The sequence below is a fragment of the Eschrichtius robustus genome, chromosome 1, assembly GCF_028021215.1.
Source record: "Eschrichtius robustus isolate mEscRob2 chromosome 1, mEscRob2.pri, whole genome shotgun sequence".
NCBI classification, from domain to species: Eukaryota; Metazoa; Chordata; class Mammalia; order Artiodactyla; family Eschrichtiidae; genus Eschrichtius; species Eschrichtius robustus.
The window spans coordinates 125,137,542-125,158,781 of NC_090824.1; the positions used below are offsets into that span (position 1 = coordinate 125,137,542).

At 35.6% G+C, this 21,240-nt stretch overlaps 1 protein-coding gene across 7 annotated transcripts in view; it reads right to left on the bottom strand.

Moving 5' to 3' along the window:
- Positions 1 to 21,240, bottom strand: part of HERC1 (HECT and RLD domain containing E3 ubiquitin protein ligase family member 1) — a 213,478-nt gene that overhangs the window by 130,355 nt on the left and 61,883 nt on the right. For all 7 annotated transcript variants that reach the window (XM_068553272.1, XM_068553278.1, XM_068553309.1 and 4 more), the window contains exons 4-14: positions 18,087 to 18,281; positions 16,957 to 17,268; positions 14,641 to 14,737; positions 13,927 to 14,070; positions 12,703 to 12,830; positions 11,326 to 11,470; positions 9,587 to 9,758; positions 7,928 to 8,062; positions 7,437 to 7,602; positions 2,062 to 2,187; positions 849 to 1,070 (exon numbers count right to left, since the gene is read on the bottom strand). In XM_068553272.1, coding sequence (XP_068409373.1) covers positions 849 to 1,070; positions 2,062 to 2,187; positions 7,437 to 7,602; positions 7,928 to 8,062; positions 9,587 to 9,758; positions 11,326 to 11,470; positions 12,703 to 12,830; positions 13,927 to 14,070; positions 14,641 to 14,737; positions 16,957 to 17,268; positions 18,087 to 18,281 — 1,842 coding nt within the window. The remainder of the gene's footprint in view (positions 1 to 848; positions 1,071 to 2,061; positions 2,188 to 7,436; positions 7,603 to 7,927; positions 8,063 to 9,586; positions 9,759 to 11,325; positions 11,471 to 12,702; positions 12,831 to 13,926; positions 14,071 to 14,640; positions 14,738 to 16,956; positions 17,269 to 18,086; positions 18,282 to 21,240) is intronic.

Consider the following 21,240-nt stretch of genomic DNA (forward strand, 5'->3'; position numbering starts at 1 on the left):
AAAAGGTTATTTGAGCAAGGCTTCCAAGAACGGTCAAGTGTTAAAGAAGTCATAGATTGGTAGGTAAGAAGAGAAAAGAGGAAATAGGTGTGCCACGCATGAGTTCAGATGAGTGTGGTGTGTAAGCCAAACGATGAAGGGTCTGAAAAAGTTCTGATTTAATAAAATGAGGTTATTGAATACAACAAGGTTATTCTAGCAGTAGGATGCTGAGAGGAGACCACCAACAGTGACAACAGCTATAACACTGCTATTACCATTAGGTCGTGATGGCATGGATTAGAACCCACAGAAATGGAAAGAAAAAAAGTGACGGATCTAAGAAACGCCAGGGAGTTAAGAACTAAGGGCATCCTAATACAGAGAAAGCTATATTGTCCATTGTCTTCTCTCCTATTGACCAGCCTATTTTTAATAATTTAATAAAATAATAATTTTAATTAATTGACAAGCCTATTTTTAAACAATTTAAACCACACTGTTTAATTATAAGATTATATCTGGTAAGGTTAATCCTTTCCTCATTCTTCTTCTCTTGCAAAATGTTGTTGAATATTTTTATCTGTTTATTCTTGTACATTAATACCAGAAAAAAATTGGTAAAATTCCAAAACAAATCTCTTTGGAACTCTCAACTACAAGTCATTTGGCACCCACAATATTTCAGAAGATCTGACATATTTCCCCCCTTTCGGGGAGTGGAGTTTAGTTTTACTTATTTCATAAGTGTTTAAATGTCAAAATACCTTGACCTGAAGTGATCCCTACCCCCTCCAAAAAAAAAAAAAAACCAACCCAAGTTTTATTCTTTTTTTTTTTTTTTTAACTACAAAATAAGAGCAACTTACTGTATAAAATCCTAAATTTCTTAAGAGAGTCTTCATCAAAATTTCAGCCAGATGGGTGTCTGGATGGCAGCTCTGAGTGCCATAAGGTTGATCTGACAGGTTTCCATAGCCAGTACATACAGAAGAGAGGTCAGCAGCATCAGAGGGTGAGCTATAGCCAAGTAAGGAGGCTACATGGGTATGATCTTGCAAACTTGTTAGAATAATATCCAGTTGCATTCTCTAAAGAAAAATATTTCCATCGATGAAATAGGAACAAATAATAATTAGCTTAAAATGCACTAGAAAAGTAAAAAAAGGATCCCGGGGAGGGGGGGGGGAAATATATACTAATGATGCTAACTAATCCACTTAATATCCTAATGAACAATAATCTTTTAGGAAGTCTGTAATTTTTTAAAAAGCTATCCCACTAATACCTTTTGAGAAATTGCAACTTACAGTGTTTTATTACATCCTTTACTACCTGAAACTCTTAAGCTAAAATGGCACACTCTACATAATGATTTTAGCACTATAAGTAAGAGGAGTAGGCAGTGTCAACAGATAAATTACACTATACATTCTTCTACAGAATTACCAATGAAACTATTTATTCTAATGTTTAAAATAAATCATTTGAAATCTAAACTAATACAAAATACTCATTGGAAAGCATCTGTGGCTATTATACTGCCAGTATACCACTTTCTCCCTCAAATCTATAACTCGACAATTGATTGTTCTACTTGGTTGAGCAAAATGGACTTATTTTAACGTACATAAGATAATAAAAATGGAAAGAAGAAGCATACTCATATCATCAAGTACTTTTTCACAAGAGTCATCTTCTTTTACTTTTTATGTAAGCTATCTCAAAGTTCTGGGCATGGAACCAACAGCAGCACATGCCCTTGATTTCAACTCAGAATACTACAAATAAACTAAAAGATCTCTGGTTTGACAGTGTGAGCAACATTGGAAAAATTAGACATAATTTTAATAATTAGCCCCAAATCATTTAATAAGTTATCACTTGCTTCACTTTCATTAGAAATCTGGGAACTCTTCCAGCAGAAAACATTAAATACTAGGATTTACCAGACTCATCAAGTTAAGTATTATTCCCTGAACACATGGCAATCGATTAGCTTTATTTCCCTCTCAGTCTATTTTTTTTTTTTTTTTTTTGTAATATAGTACTGGTTTACTTAGATACCATGCAAAGGCTCACCTGTCCTTTAGATAAGCTTTCCCATCTATCAGGTCCTTGGGGTAAAAGAGAATGAAGTAATTCCATACGTTCTCGTAATGGAGGTAACAGCATGGTTGCTCCCACTGACAGAGTTTCAATTACCACCTAATATAAAAAAGAAAAGCAGATTTATTTGGCCTGGTTCTTATCTTTTTAACAGAAAAACATAAAAAATAAATCCACTGACTATTAAGAGCAAAGAAGTCTAAGGAAGGTGGATCATGGAAGTCTAAAGAAGGAGGCATGTGAATAAAAGAAAGCATGCCAAGTCCTTCTTTAGATGTCTTTAAGAAGACTTAGAAGGACTTCCCTGGTGGTCCAGTTGTAAAGAATCTGCCTTACAATGCAGGGGATGTGGTTTGATCCCTGGTCGGGGAACTAAGATCCCACATGCCGCAGGGCAACTAAGCCCACGTGCCACAACTACTGAGCTCACGTGCCTCAACTAGAGAGCCTGTGTGCTGCAAACTACAGAGCCTACACGCTCTGGAACCCGCACGCCACAACTACAGAGCCCATGTGCCCTGAAGCCTGCACACCACAACTAGGGAGAAGCCTGTGTGCTGCAACAAGGAGCCCATGCGCCACAGTGAAAGATCCCGCATACCTCAACAAAGATTCTGCGTGCCGCAACTAAGACCCGACACAGACAAAAATAAATAAAATAAATAAATAATAATAAATCTTTTTAAAAAAAAGAATTTATGCATAAAAAAAATTTTTAAAAAAGAAGACTTAGAATATATATCTTGGGGATTTCCCTGGCGGTCCAGTGGTTAAGACTTTGCCTTCCAATGCGGGGGGTGCGGGTTTGATCCCTGGTCGGGGAGCTAAGATCCCAATGCCTCGCAGCCAAAAAACCAAAACATAAAACAGAAGCAATACTGTAACAAATTCAATAAAGACTTAAAAAAAAAAAAAAAAGAATATATATTTTGGATTTGCCGCTAAGTAACTAGTCATTATGCACTAAATATTTAGTGTTGAGTCTATAGTGCTGAGCCTGGTAAAGCTCTTTACAAAGTGCTGGGGATGTAGAAATGAACAAGACAGATAAAAGCCCTGCTTTCATAAGCATACAGTCTAGTAGGAAAAAGAGATTCTGAGCAAGTAATTTTAAGTGTGAAATGAGTCACATGGACAAAGCAAAAAGAAATGCAAACCTGAGTGAGCACCCATACATAAAGGCAATTAACATGGTCTATGGGTTCATCATGGAGGGTCTCCCTGAGGATTGGGCATTTAGGTTAAAAACTGAAAAATGAGCACGCCTTGGCCAAACAAAGGTCCAGGTATCAGGAACAGCATAAAAAATAGCTGTATTATCTTAGGCCCCATAACTTCTCTGGATCATAGCTTCTTTACCACTAAAATAAGGATGCTGAATTAGAAAAAAGGAAACACTCAATGATTAAGAAAAGAGCTCTTATAAATTAAAAATATGACATAAAAAATAAAAACCTCAATAGGAGGGTTAGAATATAAAAATTGAATTTCTCATAAAGTAGAGGGGAGAAAAGATGGAAAACAGGAAAGAAAACATAAGAAAATTAAGAGGACTGGGGCCTTTCTGATGGCGCAGTGCTTAAGAATCCGCCTGCCGATGCAGGGGACATGGGTTCAAGCCCTGGTCCAGGAAGATCCCACATGCCGCAGAGCAACGAAGCCCATGCGCAACAACTACTGAAGCCCGCACTCTAGAGACTGCGAGCCACAGCTACTGAAGCCCGCGTGCCTAGAGCCCAGTGCTTCGCAACAAGAGAACCCACCGCGATGAGAAGCCTGCGCACCGCAACTAAGAGCAGCCCCCACTCGCCGCAACTAGAGAAAGCCCACGCACCGCAACGAAGACCCAACGCAGCCAAAAATAAATTAATTAGTTTTAAAAAAATTAGACATTAAAAAAAATCAGACACAGAGGACTGGTCCAGGAGGTCTATTATCCCAATAATGAGTTCCAGAGACAGAGAGAAAACACAGAAGACAATAAAGAGAAAATCAACAATACACTTCAAGCTAATTTCTTAACACTGAAGGCTCTGAGTTTCCAAATTAAGAGTCTACCCAAATATACACAAAAATGGATAAAATCAGACCCACATCAGTTCATATCATTTTAAAATATGAAAACAGAGAGGACAAGTAGAACTTGCTACAGAATCCAGAGAGAAAAAGATTTCCATAAAAGGATCAAAAATTTGAATAGTGTTGATTTTCTGAGTAACAACCTGAAAGCTAGAAGATGACTTCACAATTCTTATGAGAAAATGATTTACAATTTAGAATACTATGCCTCAACTATTCATGAAGATATTCAATTCGCAAACTATTTAAGTGTGAGTATATTCTCAAAGAATATATTTTCTACCTACCCTCTCTCAGAAGTTACTGATTTATGTAGAAATCCAGCAGACACCACCTTAACCAAGTGATCAAGGTCAAAATCTCCAGTAATAAGACACATCAATATCATGAACCACATGATATGATGTACTGAGGGCACATCATTTCTGTGGTATTCTTGCCAAAAGCACATAACCTCAGTCCAATCATGAAAAATAACAGAGAGATATTCAATAAAATAACTGACCAGTATTCATAAAGTGTCCAATTAAACGTAATATGGGATCCTGAATAGGGTCTTGCAAAAGAACAAGGACATTAGCAAAAAACTGATAAAATTTCTAATAAGGTGTTTAGTTTAATTAATAGTATTAAACCAATGTTGATTTCTTGGTTTTGATAATTGTACTGTAGTCATACAAGACATTAGCATTAGGGGAAGCTGGTTGAGACATGCGTGAAAACTCTATTACTTATGCAACTTTTCCTTAAGTCTACGACTGCTTCAAAATAAAGTGTCAAAAAAGGAAGAAACACAAAAAAACAGCAGCAGCACTGATTGCTGCAAACAGATAAATTACCAGAAGTTTCAGGGATAAAGAAAGAGGAACAGAAACAGCCCTGTACACATCCTGAGAGAATCCACCTCCAAAGGATTCTCCTAAGGAGTAGCTACAAAGAAGACTCAAGGAATGAATAAACAATTATAAAAATAGATTTTTTTAAAGTTTACTTTCGTGATTTTATTCCAATACTTTTCAACCTTTTAAAAATATTGTACTACCTCGTTCCTGATAAAATTTAATCCTCAAAGTTCCCATTCACCACCAGGTTAATATTCCTTCTACCTACATCCCAGGGATATGTCCCTCTAGTTGGAAAATCACTGTATCTTTTTTGCTTTTTTTTTTAATTGACATATAATTCACATCATAAAATTTACCTTTTGAAAGTATAAAATTCAGTGGGTTTTAGTATATTCACAGAGTTGTGCAACCATCACCACTATCTAATTTTAGGACATTTTCATCACCCCAAAAAGAAACCTGTGCCCATTAGCAGTCATTTCCCATCTCTCCCTCCCCCAAAACCCCTGACAGCCAATTAATCTACTTTGTGTCTCTATGGATTTACCTACTCTGCACATTTCATATATATGGAATCATACAGTATGTGACCTTTTGTGCCTGGCTTCTTTCACTTAGCATAATGTTTACAAGGTTCGCTCATGTTGTAGCTTGTACAACAGTACTTCATTCCCTCTTAGGGCTGAATAATATTACATTGCATGGACATACCACATTTTGTTCATCCCTTCACCAGTTGACAGACATTGGTTTGTTTCCACTTTTTGGCTACAATGAATAATACTGTTATGAACATTCATGTATAAGTTTTTGTGTGGACATGTTTTATATTCTCTTGGATATAGACCTAGGTGTGGAATTGCTGCAGTATGTGGTAACTCTATGTTTACCTATTTACAGAACTACCTGTTTTCCAAAGTGGCTGTACAATTTTACATTCCCATTAGCAATGCATGAGGGTTCCAATTTCTCTACATCTTCACCAATGCTTGCTATTACCAGTCTTTTTGATTATAGCCATTTAGTGGGCGTGAAGCAGTATCTCACTGTGATTTTAATTTGCATTTCCTTTATGCCCAACGATGAACATTTTTTCATGTGCTTAGTGGCCTATGTCTATCTTCTTTGGAGATATGTCAACTCAGATTCTTGACTCATTTTCTGATTATTTGTCTTTTTTATTGTTGAGTTGTAAGGATCCTTTATATATTCTGTAAACTAGAATCTTATGAGACATATGATTTATAAATATTTCTCCCATTCTGTGAGCTGTATTTTCATTTCCTTGATAATGTCCTTTGAAGCAAAAATGTTTTTAATTTTTTTTTTTAAACAAAGACTACTAGCAGCATTGGGAAGTGCTCTTTCAAAGCTGCTAAGTAGGCACAAACTTCTTGTTTCAGATCAAGTGGTCTTGATCTTCTTTGGTCTTGTTGGTTGTTTCAAGGTTTGTTCCTTGCCTGATCTGAACTTGAGAAGCAGTTTCAAGTGCAAATACAGTCTGTTCTGTTACTCTTCATACCCAACAGCTCAGCACCCCCTCTCCAGCACCACCATAAAAATGTTTTTAATTTTGATGAAGTCTAATTTATCTCTTTTTTCTTTGGTTGCTTGTGCTTTGGGTACCATATCTAAGAAATCATTGCTTAATAAGGTCATAAAAATGACAGATGAGCAAAAATTTAATATATACAATATCAAAACATTATTCAGCCTTAAAAAGGAAGGAAATTCTGACATATGCTACTTAACATGGATAAACGTTGACAACATTATGCTAAGTGAAATAAGCCAGTGACAAAAAGACAGTGTATGATTCCACTTTTACGACATACTTAGAGTATCAAAATCATAGAGAAAGAAAGAATGGTTGTTGCTAGGGGCTGAAGGGAGGGGAGAATAGGGAGTTATTATTTAATGGGTACAGAATTTCAATTTTGTATGATGAAAAGAGTTATGGAGATAAATGGTGGTAATGGTTGTACAACAGTATAAATGTATTTAATACCACTGAACTACACACTTAAAAATGGTTAAGATGGCAAATTTTATGTTATGCAAATTTTACCACAATAAAAATAAAATTAAAAATAAAATTGGGTCTTTGTGCTCAGAAATTCATCTTCTGGTAGAAAAGACAGACATAGTTGTAAGTAGACAATTACAAAACAATGTGATGTGATGAGAACATACATGAGAGAAACCAAACCTGGCAGGAGAGCAGGGAATGAAAGGTTTCTCAGAGGCGACGTCTGACCTTTGTCTTAAAGGACAAGTTCACCAAAAAATTTACTCCCACCAAGAAAACAGGAGTAACGGAAAGAACATCCAATTTAAGTTTTCCAATACATAGCTGAATTTGTGAGCTACAACCTCAGGGAGAGATGTGGCTGAGCTACAGATTTACAAGTCCTATACTCTTACCTCTTGGATTTCATCTGGGACAGTTGAGTCCATCAGTCTGAAGAGTAAATTTCGAAGCGGACCTGCCTGTCTCCCAAGAATGCTGGTAGCTACCCCTCCCGCAAGCGCAAGAGCAAGGTGATTTGAAAGCAGCTTCAGGCACAGCTTGAGGAAATTGTGGTGTTCCCTGAAACCAAATAAACTGCTATGAACTTCTGGAATATAAAAGAGCACATGCTATCCAGTTTGGATAACATTTTTTTCTCTTTAAAATTTTTCTCAAATTATGACTAACAGTAATTTTAAAAACATGATTCATGACATTATGGATAAATTTTTCTAAAGGTTATTATCAGTAAGTACCTAAGTTTAGCTCATTTTTTAGATTATAAAGAAGTTTCATATAATTGAGGGATAAATTGAATAAGAAAGAATAACTCAAAATTCAAAATGAGTAATAGATGTGTGTGCACATGTGCGCACACACAGAAATACACATATATATAACATACCTTGATGAAGGGAAAGGGAGCGGGGGAATCTCACTGTTTATTTTATCACAGTATCTCTCAAGAAATGAACGAAGGTGTGAGAAGGTACTCTCTTCAAGGTCTACACAATAAGGTCGGTGCCAGGCAACAACTTGTCTAGAAGGAAGCATAAGAAAATCATGAAAAAGCCTTAACATGAAACTTTCACACAATCAAAAGCAAAAATTAAACCATTATTAAAGTTGAAAGATGTTAACAAGATATACAGAAGACCTTTCTGATTATAAAGGTGATAAAACCCTTCATTTTAGCAACTGAGGAAAACCAAGAATTGGCTATCTCTAGAATTCTTCAAGAAGAAAATACATAACCACTACTTATTTTGCAAGGTCTGGCTATTCATTCACCTGAAGTCAGAGGGCTGAGCCACATGATCTACTATAGACCCTTCTGGTTCTTAGGGCCTATAAGATGTATAGTTCATATTAAGAAAAATAGTCTGACTCTGTAAAGTGATATACTGAAATCTACTAAAAGAAAACCTCTTGAAAACTCTTGTGAAAATTTTCAAGATCTTGGAAACCAATTTTCTACATATAAGGTGAGAAGTTGCAGATTTAATACTAACAGCAAATTATTTGTATTCAATTTATTATATTTTCGGTTTTGTTTTGGAGGGTAATTACCTATAAATGTTTTAAATTGGTTAGAATGATATAATAAACCCCATCTGAATCAAAGGTCTAGAATACAAATATAATACATTCTAAGTTATTAATTAGCCCATATACATCTGAAAATAGCTGAAATAACCTCAAAATTTCTTAAAATTCAATCTTCAAATATTGGCTAAAAATTACCTGATTATCTAAAAAAGATATGGTTATCACATTAGGAAAAAGCTAAATTTCTGCAAAAACTAACTTCCTTTATTTAAAAGTATGGCCACTGCTTCTTTTCAAAAAAACAACCAGATAAAGGGCATGGAAGCTAATTAACTGTTAAAAAGCAATAAAACCTAGTTCTGATTTTGATTATTTTAATTTAACTTCCTCTTGATATGTGGCCACAATATTTAAGATCAGTATCTGGAGACAGGGAAGGAATTCAAAATGTTTAAAAGACACTTAAATTAAGACAATATCTTAATATACGGTATAACTTCTTGCTTATGAAACATATCTAACCTCAACAATTAAAATGAAAGAAATCGAGATGGCATGTCTAGGACAGTAAAAAAATCAATACTAGAAATAGAAGGGTATTTTATGAACAAAGTACAATTATTTCTGCTTTTATTAGTGTTTCTGCTGTTAATAAAACACAGGAAATTTTTTTAAATATATTTATTTATTTTATTTATTTATTTTTGGCTGCTTTGGGTCTTCGTTGCTGCACGCAGGCTTTCTCTAGTTGCAGCGCACGGGCTTCTCACTGCAGTGGCTTCTCTTGTTGCGGAGCACGGGCTCTAGGCACGCGGGCTTCAGTAGTTGTGGCACGTGGGCTCTAGAGCTCAGGCTCAGTAGTTGTGGCGCACGGGCTTAGTTGCTCCGCGGCATGTGGGATCTTCCCGGACCAGGGCTTGAACCCGTGTCCCCTGCATTGGCAGGTGGATTCTTAACCACTGCGCCACCAGGGAAGCCCTAAAACACAAGAAATTTTAAACGTGAGCACATTTACCTGTCCCTAGGAAGAGCAGTCCATGCCAGACTATGTGATGTTCCAGCGGAGATCTGTTGAATAGCTATGCCATCTAAGCCACTCACTTTCTTTGGTTTAGTAATAGGACCCGTGGAATTTCCTTGCCCACACTGCCCCATTGAGTTATTGCCCCAGGCATAAACTTCATTATCTAAAAACAAAACATAAAGAACAAAAGAAAAGCCAAATTTCACTGTAAAATATTTATGGAAGGTAATATTTAATACTATTTTTTTTTGTAGGTGATACCTGTTTCATTTATTTAAAACCTAAAATATGCGTTTCAAACATGCCATGTTTTCAGATCCATTAATTTAAAACAGAATTATCAAATTGTCACAATGTGCTAGGCCTTTGGTTAGAGTCAGGGATATGAAGTGGAACAGGGCATGGTCCATATTCTCCAGGAGCTCACAGCTTAGTGTGGAGACAGTCAAGTGCACTAATAATCAGAGTACAGTACGTCCCAGGCTGTTCCAATCAGGCTGGATCCAGGAAAGCTTTCTGTAGGCCATGAGCCCTGAACTGAATTAGTTTTCTTATTCATTCATTTATTCATCCATCCATCTGCTCATCCATCCATCCAATCATTCATTCATTTATTTTTAATTGCAGTAAAATACGTATAACATAAAACTCACATTTTAATCATTTTTAAGTGCACAATTCAGAGACATTAAATCCATTCACAGTGCTGTGCAAGCATCACTACTATCCATCTCCAGAAACCTCTCATCATCCCAAACAGAAACCCTGTGCCCATTAAGCAATATCTCCCCATCCCCCCTTCCTCCCAGTGCCTGTTAACCTCTACTCTGCTCTGTCTCTATGAACTTGCCTACTCTAGATACCTCATATAAGTGGAATCACATGATATTTGTTCTTTCATTTCACTCAGCGCAATGTCTTCAAGATTCACGCACGTTGTAGCGTAGATCAGTATTTCATTCCTTTATAAGGCTGAATAATATTCCACTCTATGGATATACCCCCATTTTATTTATCCATTCGTCTTTTGGTGGAAACTTAAGTTGTTTCCACCCTCTGGTGAATAACACTGCTATGAACATTGGGGTACAATTATCTGTTTGAGCCTCTGTTTTCGGTTCTTTTCGGTATATACCCAGAGTGGAATTGCCAGATCATATGGTTATTCTATTTGAACTGAACTTGGAAGGCTGAGAATGACTGAGCAGGAGGAAGCAAACACACTCTGTGGATGAATGACAAGGGAGGACATGCTTCTGTGAGGTGACCCACCCATCGCATAATCTCTCACTCCCCCTCCTCTCAAGGACCGTGCTCTGTGCCCTACCATGACGACAACCACCAAATTTGATTCCTGGTTTCCCCAGAAGAGCAACACTATGGTATCCTTTATGATATGCACTCCTTTCCCATCTCCTTCCCCAGTTCCACCCAGCCCAGAACACCTTAGGTCTTTCCACTGGTTGGTAAGTACTCCTCTGCCTACCTCACTGTGTTGTTTTGAAAGAACCTGAAAAGGAATAGATACATGTACATGTGTAACTGAATCACTTTGCTGTATACCTGAAACTAACACAACATTGCAAGTCAACCACCGTCCAATATAAATTAAAAATTTTAAAAATCATAGCCAACTTGGTATGTTAAAGATGGGGAGAAAAAAAGGATGGTATGAACTTGAAAGTGCCTTTAAAACCTAATACTATTTCTTTAAAAACAAATGATCTTACCATGAGAAAGAGCCAAACAATGACTGTCTCCAATAGAAATATCAACTACTCTTGTGGCAGCCAGTTCTTCAATAAGCTTGGGTCTCAGTGCAGTAGCTTCTGAAGAACCACAACCTAGACAAGCGCCACAGCCCCAAGCATAGACCTGAAACAAAGAGAAATACACTACACATAATATCCTGAGATGGTAGGTTAACAACTTACATTGTTTAGAAATAAATATAATCTATTAAATAAGAGTGTGGTTTGATACTAAATAATAACTTTTTGTTGTTATAGAAACTTCAATTCAAAGTTGAAATCTTTGAATCTATCTTATATAATCATTCAAAGTTGAATCTATCTTATATAATCATTCAAACCAGAAGTTATTACCCCTCTCATAAAAAAGAAGCACGTGATTTTCAAGGAAGGTTTGTGATTTGCCAGTGGCTATACATCAAATAAGTGAGCATCTTTTGGCTTCAATTCATGGATTCCTGCCACAAAACTCACAGTGAGAAAGATGTAAAAGAGAAGTTTTAAATTTTAAGACAGCAACCAGCATTGTAACAAATGACTAACATAATTAAATACAAAATGATAAAGAGTTTTGCGTTAGATCTTTTACAGCAAGGCATTCCAGTCTTTCAAAAATAATTAAACAATATGGTAATTTCAGCTTTGCTACTCATCTGCCATGTGAATGTCAGAAACATTTTTATACCACTGCCTGGCACATAATAGACTCCTACATGTGAAACAATGAGTGATCAGCTCACTTTTTCACTGTCATTGCTGATGGATGTAAGGAGCAAAATTATTGTCAGTCTATCACCATACCTGGACCCTCTCCATCACCAACAAACAAACAGAGGGAAGTCAAAATATGCATGTAGAAAATCACAAGTTTATAAAGGGATTATACAATTCTAAGTATCCTAAGCCTGAGTAACCCTCTTTCAGAAACACCTAACCACCTAACCCTCTCAGATTATTTTCCATCTGGAAATGTTCTCCTTGCTCTCTTTTGATCACCTTCTTGCCTTCTTAGTTCATATCACTGGTTCCAGCAAGATCTATTCTCACTTTCCCCCACTATTCATGATTTTTAGGAAAAGGTTTAAGGGGCGTTTAGTGCTAAAACCTTTTTTCAAACCATCTTAATACAAAGAACATGGGGTTAACAGTAAGTTTATCTGGCTCACACAGGCCAGGTCAGAAAACCTGGCTCCTTCTCAGATACTCAACTTCTTCAAACAGGAGAAAATATTTCATTTCAGTAGATTAACTTTAAAATGTATTTTTTAACTTCAAAATTTAAATACAATTATCACTTTTTAGTCATCTGGTCCTCTGAAATACTCTAAACCTTTTATGCTCATCCCTTAGTCCTACCTGCCCTGTTGATGTCAAAGCAAGTGAAGACTGACTTCCAGCACAAACTTTGCGAATGAACATTCCTTGTAAAGCTTCAATAACTTTAGGTTTATACACTCTGTTGGTATCACCATGGCCAAGTTTGCCTATAAAAACAAACACATTCAAGTTAAACAATTTACTTGTTTCAAAGAAACGCTATTCTTTTTCTTAGTATTAATGTTGATAAATATCACTAATCTTTCCATCACTAACCTGACAGATTGTCCACATTTTAGAAAGCTCTAAGTTTCTGATAGCAGAGGATGTTAACAAATGAATGGTTTTATTACAAGAAAGAAACCAATAAACAATAGTTTCCTGAATTTTAATGTCAAGCAATTAAAACCACTTTAAGAGAGATATGGAAAATTAATTTGCTGTCTTTCTCCCCTCTAATGGTCATACTTCTAACTTCAAATTTGCTGATATAATAAACAGGTCCTTATACAAGAATGTGTATGCATATAATTATTTTAAATTTTTTTTTAAAAGACTCAATAATTCACCAAATAGAGAACCTGGCAAATCACCAAAGAAGAAAAACAAATGGCCAACAACCTCACTAAGGACGAAATACAGATTAAATACCATTTTCACTAATGAAACTATTTTTTTAATTATCTTAATTTTAATAGCCAGTGTTGTTGAGGGATATGGGGAAATGAGCATTCTCGCATCACTGGTAGGAGTGACTAAAGTAGAAAAAGATTTAGTCATTCACTGTATTGTTTTTAATATTGAAAAAAATTGGAAACCATCTAGATATTCAACAATAATAAATTGTTTTGTAAGTTTTGCTACAATCATATGAAAGAATACTTTGTGCCACTGAAAAGAAAAATGTAGAGTCATGTTTTCTGACATAGAAAGATATTCATAAGATACTGTTAGATTAAAAACAAACAAGTTGTAAGACAGTAACTATGGTATATATAGGTCTGCTTTGGTTTTTTAAAACATCTATGTAGAAATATAGGTACATATTTATATAAATGCATATATATTTATCTCCCAAAATTTTAACAATGCTTAGAGCAAATTTTTCTTAAATTTTTTTAAGAAAAATTTATTTAAATTTTAAAAATTTCTGCTCACCTATATACATTTGAGTTTTTCTACAATAGCCTTGTATAACTGAAAAATTTTTTTAAAAGTCACGGAAAAAAGGCCAAAGCTATCAATAAATAATTTTTTACATACCATTGTCTCCTCCTCCAAAAGACCATACAGTTCTCCCATCTTTAGATAAAGCAATAGTATGTGAACTGCCACAAGAAACCTCTCCTACATTGCTAATGTCTTTTACTAACGTTGGAATGTTACGGCTATTACTGTCACCGTGACCTTGGATAAAACACACAAAACAACAAAGAAATAATGTTAGCTCTTTTTCTTTAGGCCATTACTTTACAGGTAGAATAAACATTACAAGTTATTAACAGAAATGAGGAATTTTTAAAGTGCAATTAAATATGAAAAACAGAATCATTTCTAATATCTTCTCATCTAATCTTCTAGGCTGCTCCCAACATGAGATACCCAGTCCCTTCACTGAATCAGTAGAACATTCTATTATGCTCCTCTCACAGCACTTATCTAATGCTGTCTAGTATGACTTGTTTTCACTACCTCCTAGATAACACACTTCAGGATCACTTTAGGATGATATCTTCTTATCCCTGAAATCCTATAGTGCCTGCACAAAGTAGTAAATACTTACTAGATTTAATTACATCTTAAATTTCAGCACCAGAATCTAGGTACTCTCTATATAAAATTATCTTCCTCTGAGCTTAAAGCTAACAAAAATAAATGACAGTCTTTGGCCTATTAAATTTAGTCTCACCACTTCTCAGTAACCATCATCATTTCTATTTTTCTGTGAGACTAACTTCAATTTTTAAAAAATCTTACCTAATCTTCCAAAGTCTCCTTCACCCCATGTGTATAATTCACCATCCTCCGTGACAGCAGCACTATGTCTGTATCCAGCTGACACACAAACAACTACCTGTATTGTACACAAAGTGAATTTGATGAACACAAGATACTAAAACATAGAGTTCACATTTGATCCTATACACAGAGACTTCAGAGATACTGATATTCACAACTCATCCAGAAGTGCCATGTACAGTTGTGGAGGTTTTGCCCAGGACAAGGCTGCCTGCATAAAGGATCAAGAAATTGCTGAAATACAGCCTAAGCTCTGTTGGCCAAGCCACAAACTCTGACTTCTACCTAGAGAGGACGACTTTTCTTAATTCACACAAAGAGACTGTAAAGGCTAGCAGCACTCTCTCGCCCACTCCTCCCTGCCCCAAATACATCAATCTAATCACCTGCAACAATACTATATCACCAATCAACTCTTTACTCAAAGAGTTGGATGGGGCTGAACACTCATGGAACAATGAAAAAATTTTAAATATAACATTAATACAAAACCTCCAGTCCTGGCTAATCAAGAAAAATTCATTACATAATAGGATTAACTCTCAAAAACACATTGACTATTACCAATGAAGAAAGATCTAAGATATAAGCTTATATCAATTAAACTTCTAATAGTATCTCTTTACCCTCAAATAGCTACACAGTTTATGGGCAGAATCAGGGAAATAAGTGTATATGGCAGCATAATTTGGGGATCACTTATACCTTTTTAACACTGATCAAAATCACTAACTGCTGAAAAAAAGATAAACAGAAAAAATATCCATACTAATAACTCCACATTTTTTAATCTCCAAAAATTAGAACTCACTTTAGAAAATTCAAAATTTAGATTCAATTAAAAATACTGAGCACCTACTACATTTTAGATAATATGCTAAGAACCTCTGAAATTTTTATCTGTAAATTATTTTACTTTTTGGGAATTTTTCCTTCATGATATTCATACTAAGTTATTTTTAACTGGCAATGTTTCCATTATAAAATGGAACATTAAAAGAATGTAAATAAGGAATTCCCTGGAGGTTCAGTGGTTAGGACTCAGCGCTTTCATAGCGGTGGCCCGAGTTCACTGGGCCACCGCTGTGATCGTGCAAGCTGTGCGGTGCGGCCAAAAAAAAAAAAAAAAAAATATATATATATATATATATATATATATATATACACACACACATACACACACACACGTATATATGTGTATATATATATATATATATATATATATATATGTAAAGAAAATTTAAAACAATGGGAATTAAGAAAAAAGGTGCTAGAAAAACTTAAAAAATATAACTTTAAAGAGTATTTATCTGAAGTTCCTTAGAGTCCCATATTCAACATCTTATCAAGGACCCCCTGATGTTAAGTGGAATGTTCCAAGGCTCACTGCTTTGAGGCTGATGTCTAAGTTAAACATTGAAAGTTATAATAAAGTAAAATTCATTTGAGAGCCAACTTTGTTAGACAAACTCCCATGAAAGAAGTGTCCCACTTTTAATTTTGGTATAAAATAAAATTTTAACTTTAAAGACTTTTATATAAGAAAACATTCATAGAAAGAAAGCAATTTTAAAATGGAGGAACTCACAAAATTGCATATAATTTTAAGTTAGGAAAATGGCTTCATTTAAGAAAAGGTAAAATAGAAATAAAAAGAGGAGACCTAGGTTCAGTTTCTAATGGTGCCATTTATTTGTGTGTGACCTTGGCCAAGTTACTTAACCACTTTAAATGTCTTATTTAAGCTTTTGTTAAAATGCCACCTACTCCAAGAGAACCCTCTGACCTCATTATCTAATATCACACCCAGCCAAAGTTAGTATCTATTACATTACTCAATTTTTTCTTTACTATTATTTGAAATTATTTTATGTGTTTGCTTACCTATTTATCATCTCTAGCCCACAGATTAAAGCTCCATGAGAGTAAGAATCTTGTCTGTTTTGTTCACTGTTATATGTCTAATGCCTAAAACACTGCCTGGCATTTGGAAGGTACTAAATAAATATTTGTTAAATGGATGATTCTCAGTTTCCTATCTGTGAAATGAAAATAATAACTACTTTAACAAGGCTGTTATAAGAATTAAAATTAAATAATGTATGTAAAAGTGTGTTGTAAACCATCAAGCAGATATACAAAAGATAAGCCAAAGGGTTGGGAGGGTGGGCTACTTCAGAAAGTATACATCAAAATCTGAAAGATATCGTCAATTATAGCAATCACAGTACCAGTGCATCTAATTATTCTTAAATCCAAAAAGAAGGCACATACCTTTCCCTGCAGAGGGCCCTGAATAAGCTTCGGATATTTCTGTGTTGAACTATTTCCATGTCCCAGCTTCCCATAATCACCATCTCCCCAGCTGAAGACTTCTCCCTCTGTAGTGAAAGCTAAAGTATGACCATCAGATCCTTTAGAAGATGAGACCTTTTTAATGGACCTGTGAGGCTCAAATGTTAATTTTTTTAAAGTAGACTGATTATTAGAATCTCCAAGGCCCAGTCTCCCATAGCTGCCTTTACCACAAGCTCTGACAGAGCCATCCGTAGAAATGACAAAAGTGCAGTATTGTCCAGCTTCAATCTATAAGCAAACAAACAGAATCATAGATATAAAATGCTTCTGTGAGAATCAAAGTATAATATTTAAGTTGATTTTACCAAAGAGGCTCAAAGGATATCTTTTAAAGCAGAATATGAATCTCCATAGAGATTAAGAAGTAAACAGAAAATTAAGAAAACTATTAATGGCCTATTCATGTTGACTTTATTGTTGAATTCAAATTAATGTGTATTTTATCTTTTCAGGTTATCTATCCAGTCATGGTTCAATGAAACAACAAAGAAAAATGTTTAGCCTCCTCTTATATAATTGGTGAAGGGCAAGAAGGAAATCTTTCCTGTAATTCCTTAGGGTCCATTATAACAAGAACCATGTAATATATATTCTAAATTCATTTGAGAAAAACATATGTTTTAATGAAAATAATAAAATAGAAAGTTCCATTTTGCCTAAAAGTTAGCTACAAATGTAAAAAAAGTGATCATAGTAAGAAAATGAAATGCCAATATGGCAAAGGGAAAATTCTAATTTTTACTTAGTCTTATTTACCATTTGTGTTGAATATAAGGGTAAGTATGCTGCCATTCATAATTCTTTTTAAAACTCCAGATGCAAATTTAACTTTTTAAAACTTGGAAACACTATTAGGGAAATGAGGGACTTAAAATATTTTTTCTATGAAAATGAAAAAGCTGATGCAGTATAGTATAGAAACAATATAGATAAGAAACAAGCAAGAACATTCATTCATTAAAACAAAAAACAAAAAAAACCACTCTTAACATTATTTAAAGCAAACCCTGTCATGTACCAATTTGTAAGGTATGCAGAGAACTCACAGTCTGCGCGTCAGAGAAACTAGGAGCCAGTTTGGGCTGTAATATTTTCTCCTGTGTGCCTTCTACCAACTGATGGCTGCTATTGCTCCCCCAAACATAAACCTCACAGGTTTCTGAAACAATGGGAGCATCACCAGTCTGAATGCTATCTGGGCTAGCACATGTTCTTGAGTAATCAGACGCCATTCTGCAAACCTAGTAAAATAAGAAACATGCAATAAATAGTCAAGACATTCTTAGTGCAGATATTTTTATAAATATTCTCTGAAATTATTGTTGACTTTCCTTCTTCGAAAACTATCTAAACTGCTCAAATAACACATCCAATCTTAAACACAGATGGCTAGACTATTTACTCCTGCAGAATAAAGCACTAAAAGATACCAACAAAGGTGGCAAAAATGGGAAGCGGGAGACACACAAGCCTTTATTAACTAAATATTTTATTAACGCATATAATAGCATTATAGAAGAACAAAGTAGAAAAAAACCTACCTTTGATAATCCCATCACCTTAATACAATATATGCTATCTTTTTTTATATATGTCCTTCCAGAGTTTTGCATATACACGTTCTTTAACATAGTTATCACAGTGGATACATACGTGACGATACAAAAGGGCCATGCAGACTTTTCTCTATGTCTACTTAATCTTCGTAATTGAACCAATAATATTCCATCTAATGTAAAAATCACAATTTACTTAAGCATTTTCCTTTAAGAGGACACTTGAGATTCTTTCTACTTATTTGTTATATGAGCCATTTTTAAGAATATAGTTGTGGCTACTTCATTGTTTTGTTTTGTTTTTTTGGAAGGAAAATAATCAATGCTATTTGGCTGCACTGAAGTGTGTTCCCGGCTGGCTTCGTCGGGGGGTTTCCATTGATTCACCCTGGGCACTGGCTCACTCCCTGCCGCCTAGGCGGCCTCCTCCTCCTGTTGCTACATTTTTAATTACTTCACTTAGTAGAGAACCTCGGACATGGGACTACTATATGCAAAAAATGACAACAATCTTCTGATTCCTGAAACATACTATACCAAATTGCTTTCAAAACTGGTGTTACAATATTATTTCATCACCAGCAATGTATAAAATGAGGGCGGTCCTAAAAACGATAAAGGTCCAGAGCAATTCAACACTCACACACATATCTATACATATCTGTATATGTATATAGATATAGCTATAGCTATATAAAAAATCGTGGCTTATTTATCATTTGTGTTGAATATGATGGTAAAGCCTATTGCCATGCATAATGCTTTATAAAAATCCAGGCTTCTCCTCTCCGCCTCCCCTCTCCTCAAAACCCTGCCAAAAGCACAGGACCCAGGGTTGTCATCACAGTTGCCCTAACCAATGAATACGTCTATGTGAGAGCACCAGTCTCACTGCACCCACACCAATAAGTATTATGCTTTAAATTTTTTTTGAAAAGTAAAGTGAGAAAAAAGAGGATGTATTCTTTTAACTTCACACTTCCTTATTATCAACAGAACTAAAGTTTTTCCATGGATTTGCTTACAACTAACTTCTGCCCATTTATTCATTAGGGTTTAATGGATTTTTTACTCACTTTGTACGAATCCCATACAATAAAGATATTATCTCTGACTACAGCTGTTGTCAATTTGTTGTCTGCCTTTTAGGGGTTTTTTTGGTTTTGTTTTTGTTTTTCTCTGAATCAAGTAAAACAATAAAAGAAGAATCTTCAAAAGTCAATATATTATATTGCCAGACCATGAAATGGGAAGGGATAGAGTAATTTCAGTCAGAATCTTTAAATAGTACACAAAACAACAGAACATGTGTGTCAGACGAATAATTTTCAGTGAACATGAGAAGAGTTTTGAGGACATACAAAATATGCATAAGTAAAGGCTGACAGTCCCTAATAAGAGATCTGAAATTCTGCTGCTGACAAAAGGAGAATGATGGGCCCAAGTAGGTTAGAATTTTTTATCTAAAGATCTATTACAGTAGTCCCCCTTTATTCGCGGTTTCACTTTCTGTGGTTTCAGTTACTGGCAGTCAACCGTTATCGGAAAATATTAAATGGAAAATTCCAGAAATAAACAATTCATAAGTTTTAAACTGCATACTGTTCTGAGGATCATCCCTTTGTCCAGCATAGCCACACTATATAAGCTAGCCACCCGTTAAGTCACTTAGTAGCCATCTGGTTATCAGCTCATCTGCCACAGTATCTCAGTGCTCGTGTTCAAGTAATCCTTATTTTACTTAAAAATGGCCCCTAAGTGCAAGAGTTGTGATGCTGGCAATTTGGATATTCTCTTACTGTACCTAATTTATAAATTAAGCTTTATCATAGGTATGTATGTATAGGAAATAACATGGTATATATAGGGTTTGGTACTATTCATGGTTTCAGGCATCCACTGGGGGTCTTGGAACGTATTCCCCATATATAAGAAGGGACTACTGTTCTATAATAAGGCTTAAAAAAATCATAGCCCTCCTTCCCTGACCCCCACGAAAAAGAGAGAAGAGAGGAGAAGAGAGGAGAAGGGGAGGGGAAGGGAAGGGGAAGGGGAGAGGAGGGGAGGAAAGGAGAGGGGGAAGCAAAGGGGAGGGGGAGGGGGAAGCAAAGGGGAGGGGGAGGGGAGGGGTAAAAAAAATCTGTTCACAAGACTTAGAAATGTGTTTTTTAAAAACAACTGGGGGAGGGGCTTCCCTGATGGTGCAGTGGTTAAGAATCCGCCTACCAATGCAGGGGACACGGGTTCAAGCCCTGGTCCAGGAAGATTCCACATGCTGCAGAGCAACTAAGCCCACATGTCACAACTACTGAGCCTGTGCTCTACAGCCCGCATGCCACAACTACTGAAGCCCGCACACCTACAGCCCGTGCTCCGCAACAAGGGAAGCCATCGTAATGAGAAGCACGCGCACCACAACAAAGAGTAGCCCACGCTCGCCGCAACTAAAGAAAGTCCACGTGCAGCAACAGAGACCCAATGCAGCCAAAAAAACCCAAATAAACAAACAAAACAAAACAAACAAACAACAACAAAAAACAACTGGGGGGCGCGTAGAATTCTGGAAAAGATGACAATAGCAGCAGCAATGTAGTTTTCTAAACGTGGAATCACTACACAAAACAAATAGAAGGCTAAACTCCAA